This window comes from Neomonachus schauinslandi, chromosome 8, assembly GCF_002201575.2.
Source record: "Neomonachus schauinslandi chromosome 8, ASM220157v2, whole genome shotgun sequence".
NCBI lineage: Eukaryota > Metazoa > Chordata > Mammalia > Carnivora > Phocidae > Neomonachus > Neomonachus schauinslandi.
In genome coordinates this window covers 44660937-44678971 of record NC_058410.1, presented here as the reverse complement: position 1 = coordinate 44678971, position 18035 = coordinate 44660937, and the positions used below count along the sequence as shown (strand labels likewise).

The 18035-nt window shown below is 45.7% G+C and overlaps 1 protein-coding gene across 1 annotated transcript in view; it reads left to right on the top strand.

The window, feature by feature from the left end:
* The window catches only part of DCBLD1 (discoidin, CUB and LCCL domain containing 1), a 61033-nt gene extending 47173 nt beyond the window's left edge, over window positions 1-13860 (top strand). Inside the window, exons 7-15 of the mRNA XM_044917547.1 lie at window positions 4529-4569; window positions 5748-5957; window positions 6532-6656; window positions 6933-7080; window positions 7169-7276; window positions 9168-9252; window positions 9484-9533; window positions 10425-10544; window positions 13346-13860. Of these exons, the coding sequence (XP_044773482.1) occupies window positions 4529-4569; window positions 5748-5957; window positions 6532-6656; window positions 6933-7080; window positions 7169-7276; window positions 9168-9252; window positions 9484-9533; window positions 10425-10544; window positions 13346-13860 (1402 nt within the window). The remainder of the gene's footprint in view (window positions 1-4528; window positions 4570-5747; window positions 5958-6531; window positions 6657-6932; window positions 7081-7168; window positions 7277-9167; window positions 9253-9483; window positions 9534-10424; window positions 10545-13345) is intronic.
* The last annotated feature ends 4175 nt before the right edge of the window (window positions 13861-18035 follow it).

The window sequence follows — 18035 nt, the reverse complement described above, 5'->3', positions numbered from 1 at the left end:
AAGAAGCTCACTGGTTATGCTGACAAGGGAATTAAAAGGGCACACATCAGAAGTTCTAGGGCAAAGGAATGTTTCTACTCTCAGGTGCTTTAGTAGGAGAAAATAAAGGCTGTCTGTTTTCAGTTCTTCCGGTTTTAGTAAATAATTGGTTATCTGCAATATTACCAAAGGTACTGAAGAAGACAGGGAACTGAAATAAGCCTCCATAGAACTACCAAGCTCCCCGGGAGATCCCTAGAGACAAGCTCTTAGTGATGAGTAATAGTTGGGAAATGAAAAAAAAAAGAGGGCTTTTGTTAACATATACCTCTCTGTTTGCTGGTATCCTCTGCTCTTTCAGCTTCTTGAGAAAAAAAGTATGTCAATTGTTCAACTGTTTTAAACATTTCAACCTGAGCTTTTAATGCTTTTAGGTTTCCTCAGCTTCTGGAGTGGAAAATAAGAGCTGTTAGAACTAAATATAATCTCGCCTCATGGTCCAGGTGTCCACCCATAGAAACAGGCAGCTTGGAATGGGCCAGAGGGAGGCCTTCCTTGGGTGGAGGCCTTGTGAGAGAACGGTGATCCTCAAGCCACTGTGTTTATCTCCTGCTCCCTCCCGGCCTGCCCCAGAAATGTCTTCCTGCTATCGTGACCCTGTGTTTTTTGGACAGGTTGTCACCATAGTCTTGGTCCCCAGAATATGGCACAAGACAGAGACTACAGGCATTTCAATTTCAGGATCCAAAAGTAGGAAAAAGGAGGTCAGGGCCTGTATCCTCTACCACTTCTCTGTCTGTGTGCAGATCACCGACCACCCCCCCTCCAGCCCCCCCACCCCGCCATTTTGTCATGGTCCCTGCTTATGTGCAGAAAGAACACGGTCATGTTTCCCTGCTCTGTTCTCCCAGGCAGTGTGGACCATCTCATCTGGTGAAAAAAAAAAACCACATAAGGGGGTTGATAGGTTCCCTAGTTAGCATAAATGTAGTGACTCTGATGTCATTTTGAGAAAGTTATAGTTTTTTTCCTCCCCCTTCTACTTTTTATCTAAATGTATTACAGGTTTGTTTAGTGATACTGTAGTTCAAATGGGGATTCTGACTCCAAGTTATAATATTGTTTTTTAGGAAAATGTATCTTAAGTTCCAAAGAACCGATTGATGAATTCATAGGTAAACTTAGGGACCAATACCCATTTCTGGATTGAGGTGTTGGCTTAAGCTCACAGGAGAGGGGATTTCAAAACAGTGGCTGAAGTTAGGGGTAGAAACTGGTTAGGCCACCTTCACGAAGAAGGCAAGCCTTGGGTTTGGTGGAAGGCAGGAACCAGGCATATGGGGACATGGGAGCAGAGTCAAGGCTCAGAGAGGGACACGAAAGGAGTCGTGGCAGTCAGCACACCAGGCTCACGTCCAGAGCCTTGGCTGGTGGGTGGCTGAGGGAAAAGGCAGAGCTCCCACTGGCAATTCTGAGTCGGGGGCTGCGGGTGGGGTAACTGGAGAGGGTATTCCAGTCCAAGTCTTTTACAAGCCACCCAGTGATGCTGTATGTAATCTACAGAAGGCAGTCATCCACTAAGGATTGGGTGCAGGCTGCACTCTGATGGGCAGGCTCACCGCTCTGTCTTTGTGTTCTCTGCTTGCTATAGAGAGGACTCCCCTCTACTTTCCCCCTGGATAGGACTTTTAGCTTTGAGAGGCCCCAAAGTGTTCTTTTCCGATTGTGTGACCAAAGACAAATCAGTCCCAAATTTAAGATCTAAATGCCTAGTAGCAGAGTACCTTTAGAAAGTAAAATCCTTACTCAAATAAATAAAATTTATATATTTGTGTATTATAAATTCATTTTATATACACATGCATGTATTTTATACATACATGTATGCATGTACATGTATGTACTATATATAAAGAAATATGCACGCATTATATATGCCTATATACACACATAAGTATGTACATATATTTTTTCACTTATGTATTTGCCTCAAGGTTTGTGGAACATAAATATTATATCCTGATTTATAATAAAAGTGATTGCTTATACACAGTAAGCTGTGTCGGCTTGACCTTGACTTTTGAGGATCTGTTTCTGTTTACATTTTTTATGGTCTAATATATTGACACCAGGGCACTATTTCAGAAAGATGCCATGCTGTGGCCTAGATTTGTTGGGAGCCACATCTCCAGATAGGAACAAAGAATTGGCCTCTGGTTTTAAATCTGTTTTTTGGAATCTCTTGCCTATGTTTGTATACATTTCAGTGCTTCTTTTGTAGAAAAAAAGGACCGTAAAAAGTTGAACTTGTACTATGAGGATTTTATTTTACTTTTGAAAAAAAATTATTTAAACTACTTGAAGAGAAGTAGACACGTTCTCAATTACTTCTGGGCTTGATACAGATGAAGTCTCTTTATGTAAGCCAATATTAAACGTTCATGCAGAGTCCAGAAATCTCAACCACGAATGAATCAGGAAGAGTTTTGCTCCACATTCCATGTAGTTATTTGAACAAACTGTTCGATTTTTGTTTTGGTAAGAAGAGAAAGTCCAGGTTTATATCAAGGTCCCTTCTTCCTTCTAGCTCTGATTTTGCTCTGGCTTTTTGTCCTGAGCAGAGAAGAGTGAACTACATGCGGACACATGTCTTCCACTCCTCCTGACTCCCAAGTCTTCAGGGGGCAGTTGTTTTTCTCTGTGCCCGTGTGCTGCTGGGGAAGCAGTGTGCATGCGGTCATTGAACTTGTGTTCCCACGCATGATTGTTTGGTGTTCAGGAAAAAGCTCTGCCACTGAGGAAGAAGGAGTCCCTAAAGTAAATATCTAGGGTTCTTCCGGGATTCATCCGGGTCGGGTCACTTCCTTGATTTGAGGAGACCAGAATGGAATCAGGAAGAGAGGCTGACCTCAGACCAAGGGTGAAGGCTCACACCACCAGCAGCGAAGGCTTTGCTTTTTCAGTTGACATCAGCCTCTTCTTGATGGCTTCTCGAGCCCCCGGGGAAGGCCGGCAATTCCAGGCATCTGATTGAATGCATTCACCCTGACGTGTGACTGCCTCAGAACCCCAGCCTCCTGGAGGGTTTTCGTTTCTAGGAGAGGAGGCTCATTTACCAATAGAATTCTCCAAGTGGTTGTATTTAGTTTAATAGAGTGCAATGGAAAAATGTATCGCAGCTGATCACGGGCGAAGAGCCAGGCAGAGAGCCATTGGGAGGAGAGCCTCCCCTGGCGGTGTCTTCCCAGGGTTAACACCACAGTTACCCTTCTTGCCCTAACTTCTCTTTTTCAACAACAACAAAATAAATATTTTAGTGTCTCATGCAGCGGGAGCGAGTTGAGGCCCTCCGAGTTGCCACGGTATCAGGTGCTTTATTTGGGCAAAATTTCAAGTGTAATACTTAGTGCAGGAATGTTAGGAAAAAAATGGAAAAAGCAGTCAAATAGAGGCTCTAAGTAAATTAATAGAACTTGGAATGTGAACCACGTGCACCTTTCTTTAGAAGTTAGGAGAGCTGGATCTTGACCCCGGCTTTGGCACGAAATGTGAATTTCGGCAAGCGGGTCCGCATCTTCATGTGAGAAATGATGGGTGCCTGCCTTGTATTCAGTGCAGCGGGTATAACAGAACCTTTATGTGGAATGGCAGGGCTGTGGAGTCTCCGCTCGAGAGTGGACAAAGAATATGAACGAAAAGGTCCATTCCGGGGACTTGGACCACCTGGTACTTCTAAGCAATGGTCCCAGAGCTTTGCTGGGAAGGTTCTTAGACTCTTGTCCAGACTCTTGTCCAGACTCTTGTCCAGACTCTTTCTGGGTTTTCTGTGGATTTCACCATTCAGTACTCTCTCTGTCCATGGTTGCTGGTTGTAATTCAGAGTTAAACATTTAAGTAACAAGCAGTCCTCTCAGATTGTAAAGTAATTGCACACAACAGTGGCATCTAACTCTTTGTACAGTTTCTCGAGTATCAGTATACTGAGTACTATGCATGCAAGATTCACCTTGAGAACTTCAAATTTTCTACATAGTTTCACACTGTTGAGTTGGTGAGGGACTTACAAAAAGGTAAATACAGTCTTGGGCCTTCGGGATCTCTTCTCCATGGAAGGAGACAGCTGCAGAGTGAGGTCGATATGATATTTGCCTCTGGGTGCACCACAAACTGTAGACATCCTAGAGTCCACAGGCCCCGGGGTTAATGCCAGCTCAGCAGTAGGACTGTCCCGCAGCGGCGAGGCCCAGCTCAGGCCGGTCAGTGAGATGCTATGAGTTTTCTCCCGCTGCACCTTGTCATCCAGAGGGAGGGTGGTTCACGGCTGTAGGGAGGAGTGTGACTGGTTGGCGTTAGTAACGTTGCTTCCCTTCAGTGGTCCTGAGTTTCTCTATAAAAGGCCAGTGATGAAGATGGTAAGAGCCTTGCTGGGGTGCGGTGAGGACCCCGTGAGGTGCGGGAAGGCTCCATGATGCCTGGGCTGTGGTGCTGTGTCCATCGTTGTGATCCAGGTAAGCAGCTCACCTCCTCCTGTTTCTGTTTATCATTGCAGCGGTTCCCTGTCCGACAAGCGATTTCTCTTTACCTCCAACGGTAAGGATCCAGCTTTCCTTAAGAATTTGATATTTTAGGGGGCGCCTGGGTGGCTCAGTCGTTGAGCGTCTGCCTTCGGCTCAGGTCATGATCCCAGGGTCCTGGGATCGAGCCCCGCATCGGGCTCCCTGCTCGGCGGGAAGCCTGCTTCTCCCTCTCCCACTCCCCTTGCTTGTGTTCCCTCTCTCGCTGTGCCTCTCTGTCGAATAAATAAAAAACATCTTTAAAAAAAAAGAATTTGATATTTTAACGTCTTCAGTGGTGGTTTATTCTCCCATCCCCCTCCCGCGCTATAGTTTAAGGGTTTTGTTTTCCTCCCTCGCAGGTCACACAGCACCAAGTGCGCTGTAACTTAAAAATACCGAGACAGGAACTCAATTAGCACGAAGTACAGAATAACTTTTCTCTGTAATAGAAGCTCTCTCACACTTTTGCCAAAAAAAACGATGAAAATGCAAAATGCCACTTATGTTAAGATAAAATTCCTTTCTGTTAGATTTTAATAGGAAAAGCTTTTAAATATTAGTTTGATTTGTGGTCATCTTGAATAAAGTGCCTGAACACGAGTGTGTGAAATAAGGGCTTCTTAGCCCCTCCCTCATGGAATATATTCTGTGTAAATATTCTCTCAGCATAAAGTAAAATATTTCCAGACAACAATATGAATATGTCTTCTTTGTCCAGGAGAGGAGTGTGGCCTTTATTTGCCAACCTCCACATTGTCTTGGACATGACAATGATGATGTTGAGTACAATTTACTGATCTTCAGAGCACCCGGATGTCCGTCCTCTTCAAGGACACAGACAATAGAGTCCTCTCTGATCAAGTGAGAAGAACCTTCAGCATTTGAAACACATTTAAGACACATTGTACTTTGCTGAAATGAGGGTGAATTTAGAAGTCTAGGAAGGAAAATCTACAGTAGGAACAGAGAGACGTCATTTATAGGGGATGCGACTTCAGTGAGGCCCATTAAAAAGAAAAGCAGCAGTTGCAAGGGACCACAGTACAAATGAGTCAGATGAAAAGTCTGGGCCATTAAAAAACTAATAAACAGTTGATTTGATATCAGAATGGAAGTAAATCAACTGAATAATTCTAGTTGAAATGGAGTACTTTTTTTTGCTTTCATTTTGTGTTTATATCTGAAATACTTTCTTGGCTTTTTTTTTTTTAGGTTGCAGCAGATCATTGAGTTTGGAACCTGACACACAGATCAGAGCTTCTTGGCAGTGGGTCAGTGAGATGGGAGAACAAGTTCACTGGTCTCCTGGCCAAGCCCAAGTTCAGGGCCAAGACCTGTCATGGGCTTCGGGGGACAGTGGCAAGAACCGTAAACAGCGCGAGTGGCTGGAGACCGATTTGGGAGAGAAAAAGAAAATAACGGGTACAGTTTCACAAATGCAAAACGACGGGCAGTTGAAATTATGTTTCTGAGCTACATAGGCACCTCTTTCTGTACCTCAAAGTATTCTGTGTCTTTTCTAAAAGTAACAAGGCTTCGCATTGTCTTGATGGGAAGAACCTGGGTGCAGATTCTAAGTGTGGCTATAAGGAGTAGATGAAACTTTTTTTTTTTTTTTTTAAGATTTTATTTATTCATTTGACAGAGAGAGAGAGCACAAGCAGGGGTAACAGCAGAGGGAGAGGGAGAAGCCGACTCCCCGCTGAGCGGGGAGCCCAGTGTGTGGCTTGATCCCAGGACCCTGGGATCATGACCTGGGCTGAAGGCAGATGCTTAATGGACTGAGCCACCCGGGCGCCCTAGAAGAAACCTTTTTATGGCATGTTATCAGTGTGGAACCACTCAGCTGTGGTCAGGTTTCAAAATGCAAATAAGAAAAATTGGCCTGCAAAATGATTTAAGATTTCAAGTGAGAAAAAAAATAAAGAAAGAAACCTGGTATTGTAATACATGCTATATTGTAAAATCTAACCTATCAATAATATTTTCTTACAAGGAATTATGACCACAGGATCCGCACAGTCGAATTTCAACTTTTATGTTAAGAGTTTCGTGATGAAGTTCAAAAACAGCAACTCCAAGTGGAGGACCTATAAAGGAATTGCGAGTAATAAAGAAAAGGTAAGAGAAACTTGAGAGGAAAGAACTGAGTGGGAGAGTGGGTCTCCAGATGTTTTTATCAGTGTGTTTCCAGAAAACAGATCTGCAGCACCACCCTAGTTAGGTCACGCAGTCTTTGTTGGCAAAGCCTTGCGTCTGCACTACCAAGCGTGTCTGCAGAACCGCCACAGACCTAGGTTCCTGGCTCTGGTGTCCTACAGCCAGGTAGGAGTAGGGTGAGAAAGACGGATGCGCTAACCACTAGCCTCTTTAGGTCAAAGTTATTTGATTCTACAGGTGTTTCAGGGCAACTCTAATTTTCGGGATCCAGTGAGGAATAATTTCATCCCTCCCATCGTGGCCAGATACGTGCGGGTTGTCCCCCAGACATGGCACCAGAGGATAGCCTTGAAAGTGGAGCTCTTTGGCTGCCAGGTCACACAAGGCAAGTCAGCGAGTTCCTCGGTTCGGATCGTGCCCTTTGACAGATAGTTGTTACTAATGTGGTTCTTCCAACCTCTTCTCTGCCTCAGGTAATGAGTCGTTGGTGTTGCGTAAAACAAGTCCAAATACTGTCGGTTCCACTGAAAGAGAAGATGAGACGATCACAAAATCTGTCCCCTCTCCAGAAATGCCCACAGGTAGAGCAGTTCCTTTTTTGTGGTTTCCTCAGGAGCATAACTGGACTCCGTGTGATTATTACAGTAGCTTCAACAAAAACTTTTTTCTCTGTCGTATGAATGTCCGGAGTCCGATGGCTCTGTGTGTAAAATGATGTATCTCCACAACTCTTTGGTGCAATATTGTAAGTAGAGAAAGTAGTATTTGCCCTTCAAACACCAGGTAAAGATTTTATGGAAAAATAATAGCACCTCCATACAATGGAATACTCTGCAGCCATGAAAAATAAATGTGTTTAGTAATGGAGGAAGCTAGAGACAGAGACAAACTTAAGAAAATACGCAAAGGATGGAACAGTCCATATAGCACTCTATCATGTGTGCAAAAAAGGGGATAAAGAGGGGCGCCTGGGTGGCTCAGTCGTTAAGCGTCTGCCTTCAGCTCAGGTCATGATCCCATGGTCCTGGGATCGAGTCCCACATCGGGCTCCCTGCTCAGCAGGGAGTCTGTTTCTCCCTCTCCCTCTGACCCTCTGCCCGCTTGTGCTCACTCTCTCTCTCTCTCAAATAAATAAATTTTTTTTTAAAAAAAGGCACTAAAGAATGAATATATAGAGATAATCATTCCAATATCTCTGGAAGAATGTCAAGAATCATAATTTGGCTTCCCATAGAGGAGGATCAGGGGCAGGAGGGAGACTTTTGTATACTTTTTGAAGTTTGAATGTGTAAATATATAATCTATTCAAGTAATAAACATTAAAAGTCATTTATTTTTTCAGAATATAAGATGATTTGTGTATTAGTTTTATAAAATTCAGAAAGATTAGAGATCTATAAATATGAAAATAAAAATAAGCCATAAATTAGCATCCACAGATAATCACCATATTCCACTGTATCCAATCAACTATATTTATCTATAACTTTGAGAAAAAATGGTAGCATTCCACATACTTTGTTCTGTAGCATATATTTTTTCTCTTAACATTGGATCATGAGCATCTTCCCGTGTTATTAAGCAGTTGAAAAACACAGTTGCTAATACCTTTATAGTATTTTTTCATATGGATATACCATCACTTAGTTAACCATTCCCCTATTGTTGGATGTTTAAGTTCTTAGATTTTTCCCAAATCTCCACTCTGGTAAATAACACCGCTGTTATTTACGACTTTTGTTCCTTTTGAAGGTCCTTATATGGCCCCCCCCCCATTTCATGAACTACACATTTCCACTCCTGATCATCCCTGTTTTCTTCTCAGGGATCACAGATAAAGGGTGAAGAACAAATATTTCCCTTTTAGTTTCCATAGTGTCTACAAGCCTGGGGCCTCCTTTAGTAGCTGTTAAAGTGACTTCCTTTTTTGAAGTAGGAAGACACGGTATTCCGTGGGCAGAGTGGAAATGCTGTCTGAGGTCATCAGTCTGCATTTCCTCTCAGCCCTCCGCTCCAGAGCCCTGGTAACGGGAAGCCCAGGGCTCTTCTCCCCTTCCGCCCCACCTCCCAGCTCCTGTTATTGTTCACGTGCAAAGCCTCCCACCATCTGGGGGAACTGGTTCCTTGAGCTGATTACCTCCGGGCCAGCTGGGTGGGCCAGCTTGAAACCTCCCCCGCCCAGTTCTGATTTTGGAGTCTAATGTTGTCCAAACAACAAGCTCAGAGTAGGTGTCAATCCCTGAGGACCATCAAAAATTGCCTTTTTGGAAAATAAAAGAAAATTTATTTTCCTAAACCTCAGCCAGGATTTTGAATCCTGTTTGCCTTCTGATATCAGGAAATGCCTAGCACATATTCATTTTCCCCATATATTAAACTGTTGAAGACCCTTCAAGTTAGTGTTGAGTTTTAGATTGTGAACTTGGGCTGCAGCTCATTTCTGTTGTAATGTGGCGGCTTCCCCCTTCCCAGGAATAAACATCACAGCTGTTGCTATTCCGCTGGTGCTCCTTGCCGTGCTGCTTGCTGGAATGGGAATCTTTGCAGCCCTCAGAAAGTATGTGACTTGACATTTTTAAGTTTCTTCTCTATGCAAATAATCACAAAACCAAAATGTTTGCTTTCCAGATACTCATGTGTAGAAAAGCAGCATTACTTTGGCCAAGATAAAATGTTAATATATGTTTTAAGAACAAGTTGGGTAGGGGTAGAAAGTATAATGTATTCTTCTCTAAACAACATTTATCACTTAGAAACCTTTTCAAGTAGGATTCTTTTGTCTCTGTAGGAGGAAGAAGAAAGGAAATCCATATGGATCAGCTAAGGCCCAGAAAACAGGTTGGTTTACAGAAAACTCTATCTACGGTTTTATTCTGTCTTACAGAAGGGACAGGTCTGCTGATTAAAAGCATGATTAGGTCTGTGGCCCACACTTACATGGTTAAAAAAAATAAGCTCTATAGCCTTTAAGGTAGCAAGCCTAAAAGAAATGGAATATTGTGTCCTATCTCCTTATTTCAGTTGGGAGTTTTCATGGCCAGTTACTTTTAATTTTGTTCAGCATTATCCCATCATTTATCAACATTCAGGGTTTTTGGCCATTGGAGTTTAGGCCACCCCAATGCCTGTCACCCAGGAGAAGTTATAAAAGCCCCATTTTCACAAAGTACGTTGTCCAGCATACTCTGCAACTCCAGGCTTCCACAGTATTTCCCATTCTGCGAAAGTGAAGGAAGAACCAGGCAGGGTTCAGGTTCAGGTTGCAGAGAATCGTTAGGACTACACGATGCCCGTGCGATGAGTCAGCCGCGGTCCAGAGAGAGGGCAGCAGGGCAGGACCCCTCAGAATCTTAGGGGCACTTTGGGACACCCCCTCTGCAGGGTCTCAAGAGCCGGATGTGTTGACTCCTGAGACACGAGTGTCGCGTCTGTGCAGATGACGGGAAACCATGCCCCCCACGTGTGTAACATAGGGATAATCTGGGACGTGAGGGGTACACAGATACATAGCAAAGGCAAGTGGAAAGCGTGGTCGGAATGCTGTCCGTTGTTGTTGTAACGACCACAGCATGCTGTTTCTACCACATGTATCTGAGGAGCCGTGGCCATGCACTTACACATAAGGTCAGCCGGCAGGAGGCGGTCTGACCCCTGACTCGTCGAGAAACACATCATGGACAATGTGTGTTACACTTCTGAGATATTAGTTTCCTGTTATCTTTATTCCAGACTGTTGGAAGCAGATCAAATATCCCTTTGCCAGACATCAGTCTGCTGAGTTCACCATCAGCTATGATAATGAAAAGGAAATGACGCAAAAGTTAGATCTCATCACAAGTGATATGGCAGGTAAGGGTTAAGCCTCTGGGACAGTGCTCTGGGGTCAGACGTGCTGCTTCTGGGAGCGGGGAGACCAGGAGGGAAATAAGATGAAAACCCTTGTGTTTAGATGAGGCCCAATAAGTCAGTAATGTGTATAGTCTTCTTTCTTAACTCTGCACAGAGTTGCAAACGGACACTGAGATCTCTCTCAAAAGCCCATTCAGACAAGGCCATTACACCAACAGGAGCTAGAGCAGAACTATAACAATGGCCCCTGAGGTACCACGAGAATCTGGAAGCCCTGAATTAATCTGTTACTAAGGTTTTGGTGAAGACACTAAGAAAGAGGGCCTGGAAAGCACAGTTCCTGGCCTTGTGGAAGACGAGCTAGGAGATGAATGATGCCGTCCAGTGTTAGAATGGCCTCTGAGGCCGGATTAGCCATTCCTGAGAGTCAAGCTTCTCAAACTGTCCTTGGGGAAGGATCCATTTTGTTGTTTGCCTTTTAAAAAGTTATTTCTAATCCATCAAGAACTAATACTTTTGTAAAATACAATTCACGTGACCCTTGAACAACAAGGGGGTTAGGGATGCCACCCCCCTGCGCAGTCAAAAATCCATGTATAACTTCTGACTCCCCCAAGACTTAACTGCTCATAGCTTATTGCTGACCAGAACAACCTACTGTTGACTCCATCCTTACAAATAACATAAACAGTTAACACACACTTTGTATGTTATATGCATTATATATTGTATTCTTACAATAAAGTGAGAGAAAATGTTATTAAGAAAATCATAGAGGAAAATACATTTCCAGTACTATGCTGTATTGAAAAAAAAAATCCGCCTATAAGTGGACACACACAGTTCAAACCCCTGTTGTTCAGGGTCCACTGTAAAAATGAGGAGCAATAATGACATTTTAAAAAATATATACAAAATACAAAGCTCTAAGCCTTTTATTAGGCTCAGTGGACATAAAGGTACTCTCAAATTGCCGTGAGTTTCTAAACACTTGCTCTGAATTTGTGTACTTGTCTTTTTGCACACCTGTCTCGGTTCTCAGATATGTAGGCATCTGCAGACCACACTCCCTGAGAAGCACTGCTTAGCTTCTCGCTACCCATAGTGCATTCTGAGGGCCAGCAGCATCGGGGAGCTTGCCAGAAATGCGGGCTTTCAGGCCATGCCCCAGGCCTACCAACCCAGAAGTTCCCAGGTGGTGCGTGTGTGTATCAAAGTCAGAAAGCTACCAGTGGAAAGCTTGCTTGAGCCACTTCAGGGCAAAGAGAGCATCTCTCCCCGCAAAATCCATCTTCTTATTCCTTCATCCCCGGTCCCCGACAATTCTAGTGCTACCTTGTAGATAGAACAAGGGGAGGAAAGACCCCCTTCTCTGTCCTCTTCCTTTCATTGTTCTTTAGCTTCTGGTGCAGCCTGTTGCCCTCCCCCACTGTGTGGTCCTTCTTGGGCACCTTGACTGTGTGAGCCCCTGAGTCTTGCTCTTCCCCTCACTTAGCCACAGTCTCTCTCTTCAGCAGTCTCACCACCCCCAACCCCCTCCCCCCCACCGCCGCCGATGCCGGCTTCAGAGCTCCCAATAGAGAGCCCTTCCTTGCATTTTTGTCTCCTCAGTCGCTAAGCCCAGACTTCCCTCGCTTTCCCCAAGAAGTGAGTAATTCTCACCTGCTGGACGCCTCTACCTGCGATGCGAGTGCCACCAGTTCCTCAGTGGGCCCCAAATTGAACCCCTTGTTCCCAACCCTCCCCACGACTGCTCCATACATTCTCTTCCCAGTGGCTTCCCAACTGTGTATCCCAGGCTTCTGGGCTTGACACCTGGGAAGGGGCCTTGGCTGCCCTCTTTCCTCATGCCCCACATTGCTGGTAATACATTTCTCTGAGTCATGTCTCCAAAGGGTGGCCTTTCCAAGGCTGCTGCCAGACCCCTAGTGTGTGACTTACACTTTTCCTTTTTTTCTCATTTTTTGATCTTTCCTTCTTCAGTCGGCTTCCAGGTTACCTCTACCTGTGCCAGTCTCTTCTTTAGAATCCTCAGTAGTTTCTACAGAAGTAAGCCAAACTTGCTAGCAAGGCACTGGCACTCTATGAAGGAGCCTACGGTTAACAGCATACACCTGCGACCTGAGTTCGACCTCTGGCTCCACTGGCTGCCAGCTGGGTGATCTTGGAGATGTTACTTCATCTCAACCTGCTTCCGTTTTCCGTTTGTCAAATGGAGTAACAGTCACTACCTCTTCTTTGTACTTTTTTTGAGGATTTCACTGACTGATAATATCTTAGACTAATGCCTGGCACAGAGTAAGGACTCAATAAGTGGGAGCTTTATCGTTACCATCGCCATTATCATTAGTCCCCAACCTACTATTTTGGTCTTCGTATTCCATTAAACTACACCATGTCCCTCATACTCTGGCCACATCAAACTCCGACTCTTCCCATGGTTTTTAAGAGGTTGTTGAATCACCGTTCCCGTTCCACCTCCAAAATCTGGCATCTCAGGAGCCAGTTTGAGAGCTCCATGCGGTGTTTTCCCCTTACCCCTGCAGGTGTGGGGAAGTGTCATCTCTGCCTTCTCTAGGTTCCCGCGCTGCGCTGAGGCTTCCTAACGCACGAGTTCGGTTGTGTAAGCCCCTGTGTGTGGCACCTCCGCCTTTTACACCTCGGGCTCTCTCACCCTGCCTGCTGCATCGCAGGCACTCAGCCGAGTTGGCTCCGCAGAGCACCCCTCTCCGCAAACAGCCGGCTTGCCCGGGCGTCCGTGTGGCACACACACGGTGCGTCTCCTGCGCTTCTGATTTCAGATTACCAGCCGCCGCTCATGATTGGCACCGGGACCGTGACCAGGAAGGGCTCCACCTTCCGTCCGATGGACACCGAGGCGGACGAGGCCGCGCCGAGCGCCGAGGCCGGCAGCCACTACGACTGCCCCCTGCCGGCCGGCCGCCACGAGTACGCCCTGCCCTTGACCCACCCCGAGCCCGAGTACGCCACGCCCATCGTGGAGCGGCACGGGGCGCGGGCGCACGCCTTCTCGGCGCAGGGCGGCTACCGCGCGCCGGGACCCGGGCCGGCGCACGCGCAAACGCACGCGCACGCGCTCCCGGCCGGCGGCGCGTCGTACCAGACGCCGCCGCGCCCCGCGCCCGCAGCCCGGCGTCCGGGCTACGATCAGCCGACAGCGGGCGGCCCGGTCGCGGAGCGCGTCCACCCCGACTACCAGGAGCCGCGGGCGAAGCCGGCCGCCAGCGCCGCCTACGCGGCCCCCCGAGACTGCCTCCAACCCCTCAGCCCCACAGCCATGACTGCTCTCTTGTGAGCACACTGTGAAAGCAACCTGCTGCGGTACCGGGCGGCGGGCTGTGTGCGGCCCTGGAAGACGGGAGATGGGGTCAAGTGTGCGTGTGTGTGTGCGCGCGTGTGTGTGCTCGCGTGTGCGTCGGTGTGCGCATGGGTGTGCCTGAGATTTCATAGGATCCTGCGGTGGAGTCCTAGGGACCACCTCACCTACTGTTTACAAAGTAGTGCATCTGGTTTTGTTCTGACCCTTAGGGCAAGAGTCTGTTGGGTTTTGTTGGGCTAGGAAAATGAAAATTCTCAGAGGGCATTTTCATTTCTCTGTGATATTGAGCTGCTTTGGTATAAAATGTGCAATCTGTACAGAGTTGTATTTAACATGAATTAAAGTAACTTAAGTTCGCTTTATCAGATTTTACTTCTGCACAGGCTAAGTGGGAGAATGCAGCTGTTGCAAAAACGTGTATAATAGTATGTTCACCTTTAAGTCTATTTTATCTGATACTGGGTTCGCAGCAGGTCTGTTTAAACTTAATCTTGTTATTGTGGCTCATTTCCTTTCCTTTGATAACTAGAACTAAAAGCATTGCTAACATTCTTCTGGAAGGAATGAAATTACTTGAAGCATGAGAAACACACCAGGGTGGTTGTTAGCAATTATGATTGTAGATTAAAACAAAACACAGTACCACACAACCACCTCAGCAGCTGCCTGTTCCTGACTCCACTTGGGATGGGATGTGCGGTGGCCTGTCAGGGCGCCCGCCGAGCAGGAGGCCTCCCTGCCTGAGGGGCCTTCATCCCACTTTGCTTCCTCCTCACCTCGGGCCCAGCAGATACTGTATGGCTTTCCCAGGCAAATCCACCTTTTCAAACTGTCTGCAAAGCCAAGTGCTGAGACGTAGGAGCAACCAAAACTGCTCTCCCAACAAACTGAATGAAGGTGGCACAGTGATTACAGTCTGAATTACTGTGTCAGATGCTTTTGTACCTAATTAAAAATATTGCTGAGGTCAGATGCCCACACTTTGCATGACTTTCTTCAGAAAATAACACATTGTAACTATGAAACGCAAAGTTATTTGAGGTGTGTTCTTACAAAAGGGACGGAGGCCAAATCTACATAAAGCTTTTTTCTTCTGAGATGGTTGGGAACTGATTTTGTTTCTTACAAAATCAGCGTTGTCTCTAATTCCAGATTAGCCCAGACCTCAGCTGTACCTCATGTTCAGTGCTTTTAATCTGTTTGCTTTGAGTTCACTGTGGACGATTTGCCCTCTTTTGCCAAAGAGGAAAGTGTGTTTAACAAAAAATGTGGACCAAAAAAATACTTTACCTAAAAAATGTATTATGATTCTGTTTGTAGAACTATGACTTTCTGTGAAACTATAAATATTAAAATAGGGTGTTGGAAGTTGACAGACTTTTTGGGTATTTTAGAGGATAAACCGTTTACTTTGTGGAGTTTACGTGGTTTTATATGCATACTAATTGTAATAATAAACTATGCCAAATCACAGTGCCCCTGCCTCTCACTGGTGTCCTGCTGGCCAGGCTGTTGAAGGCCTCTGAGGCTGAGCCTTCCTAAAAGGGCAAGTGATTACCGTGGAAAGAGCTGGGTTTGTTGTCAGACAGGTCTTGGTTCCAGACCCTGCCAGCCACACAATAGCTGAAGGATCTTGAGCCAGTTATTTTGGAAATAAATGAAGACCGACCAAGCAAGTGAAGTCTCTTCAAGCTTGCTATAGCAAGGGAGTCTGCCACCATCACTTGCATTTTGGCAGAGAGAGGCCAAAGGGCAGCAGAGGGCTGGAAAGCTTCATGGTGGAATAGGAGGGAGGGCTGCAGGTGTGCCTTGATTGGAGGCTGTTGGCCTGGGGAAGCTGTAGGATGGGTTAACTAGATAACTGGTTAGGGATCCATATCTGGCTTTCTCTGCTTAGCCGTAGGTTGGAAGTGGAGACAGAAATTAGAGAGGCTATCAGTTAGTAATCAAATCTTAGTGATTTGGAGTTGACTGTAGCAGACATTCTTGCTTCCTGGTCTGACTTCTGCAAGCCTGACTTCTAGCACGGGCTGGCTTTCTGGGCTGGTTCCTGTGGATAATGGGTTGCTTTCCTGCGCTTATTGCTGTGGGTTTGTAAATCAGAGTTCTGTTTTTATATTTGGTCTGTCCGTTATCCATTTGTATATTCAGTCTGTCGTCTCTAACCCTTAGCCTCAGTTTCTTCTTGTGTAAAAATGATGTTAAGCGCCTTCCTCCAAGGCTTACAAGTTAAGAATTAGTCGGGACAACATTTATCAAAGTTTTTGTTCTATAATTGGCTGTTTGTCTAATCCAGGCCCTCGGTGGGCTGCATGTTGCCTTCTAACATTAAAATATTAGTCCACAGGAATAGACTTGTTTACCGTGAATTAAAGTTATTTTCATCCATCACATTTCTTCCCCGTACTCATGATCTAATCATGACAGAGAGGAGAACAGGACTTTGTTTTGGACCAGCACTTCCCCAGGGTGGCCTCACTGTGTAGACGGGGTGGTTGAGTGGAAAGGTCTGATAAAACCCTACACTGCCAAGCCCAAATTAGAGGATAAGAGCGGAAAATACTATGCCTTTTTCAGTGTTTTGCAACACTAGCACATGTGATAAGGTGAGAATGAGATCATTCTCATTGTCTGGTGTCTTCTATGTTATCAAGTCCTATTGGGAGGCTTTGCATTCTGTCACTTCTCACAGTTGTGGCTGCAACACATCTTCTCTGACAAGCAAGACTACACTGGCCACAGAAGCTGCTGAAACTGCTCTGGGTTTTGTTTCTATTTAAAATGTTATTAATATTTGTAATCAGCCTAGAAAACATCTAGAAAGGATATGATCTGTTTATTACACTTGCTTTCGAATCTTAGCAGAAAATGAAATCAGTTATGTTATAGACACAACTAGAGTCACCATGAATAGCCTTTCATAACTACATCCCCGCGAAGCCTTTTAGAAATACATCAGTTTGGCAGTCCCAGTGCAGGTACCGGGTTGGTCTCACTTTTCTCAAAATGCCTTTCTCTCATTCATTCGTGCACCAAATAGTTGCTAAGCTTCTGAGAGCAATGTTCACCCTGTACTTCCTTGAAAGAGCATGCCTAAGCTCGCTGGGACCTTGGAACAGTTGAGGCTGCGAATCGAGGCTAGGGCTGAGTACAGTCGTGCTAGTGGTCCTTGCCCCAAACAGAGCAGTCCAGCCCCACCCAGCCCCCCCTCCCCAGCGCTCTGCCTGCACCACACCACTGTTTACCACCTGCCCAGATCGCTCCTCTCCTACCCCAGGTCTCTCTCCCAGCTCTCCCTCTTCTAGGAATAAATTCACCTAGAGGCTGGTAAAGATGTTTGCTCTGCCTGTGGTGTGCCTGTGGTGTGCCTGTGGACTGTGAATTCTGTGAGTTCATTTGTATTCATGTTACTTGCGACCAACTCCTGCATCTTGAACCCTAGGATTCCTCTTTCTCCACGGTGACAGATTCTCAGCCATCCTGTTTTGCACTAACTACTTGCCTCTGCTGTTTTCTTTATTCACTCCTGGAATTCCTAGTGCATGTTCATTGGACCTCCTCCTTCCATTTCCATCCCTGTCTCTTAGTCGCTCTTATTTATCATCTCTTTTATCTTCCTGTGCTGAGTTCTGGCTAAACTCCCGAGAGACAATATGACACAGTGGTTGGGTGCATAGACTTGAGATTGTCCGGAGGAGAAGCCATCACCTCTCTGCGCCCGTTTCCTTGCTTGTTCTGTGGGGAGGAACAATACTATCCACTTGCCTATGCCTGGTGTGAAGATTAGCAGAAGCTTCTCAAGCATTGCCGGGCCCACGTGAAACACTGTATAAGATTCCGTATCATACTCCAGTTTACCAATTCCATCTTCTATCGCATCTGCTGAATCAAACCACTGAGGTTTTCATTTCAGTTTCTAAAAAATGTCTAGGTCTGTGGGTTCTTTTTCAAATCTGCCCTTTTTTACACTGTCTCGGTATCTTCTTGGGCTTTGATTCCTTCTTTTAATCATTTTATATTCTCTTTCTGATTGTCCTGTTCTCTTCATCTCATTTGGAGCAGGAGCCGCTGTGCTGTGATTTCTAAGGCTCTGGCCGCGCTGTTCAGTCGAACTTCTGCCGGGAGAGCGACATCGTCTGAGTTGCTCAGCG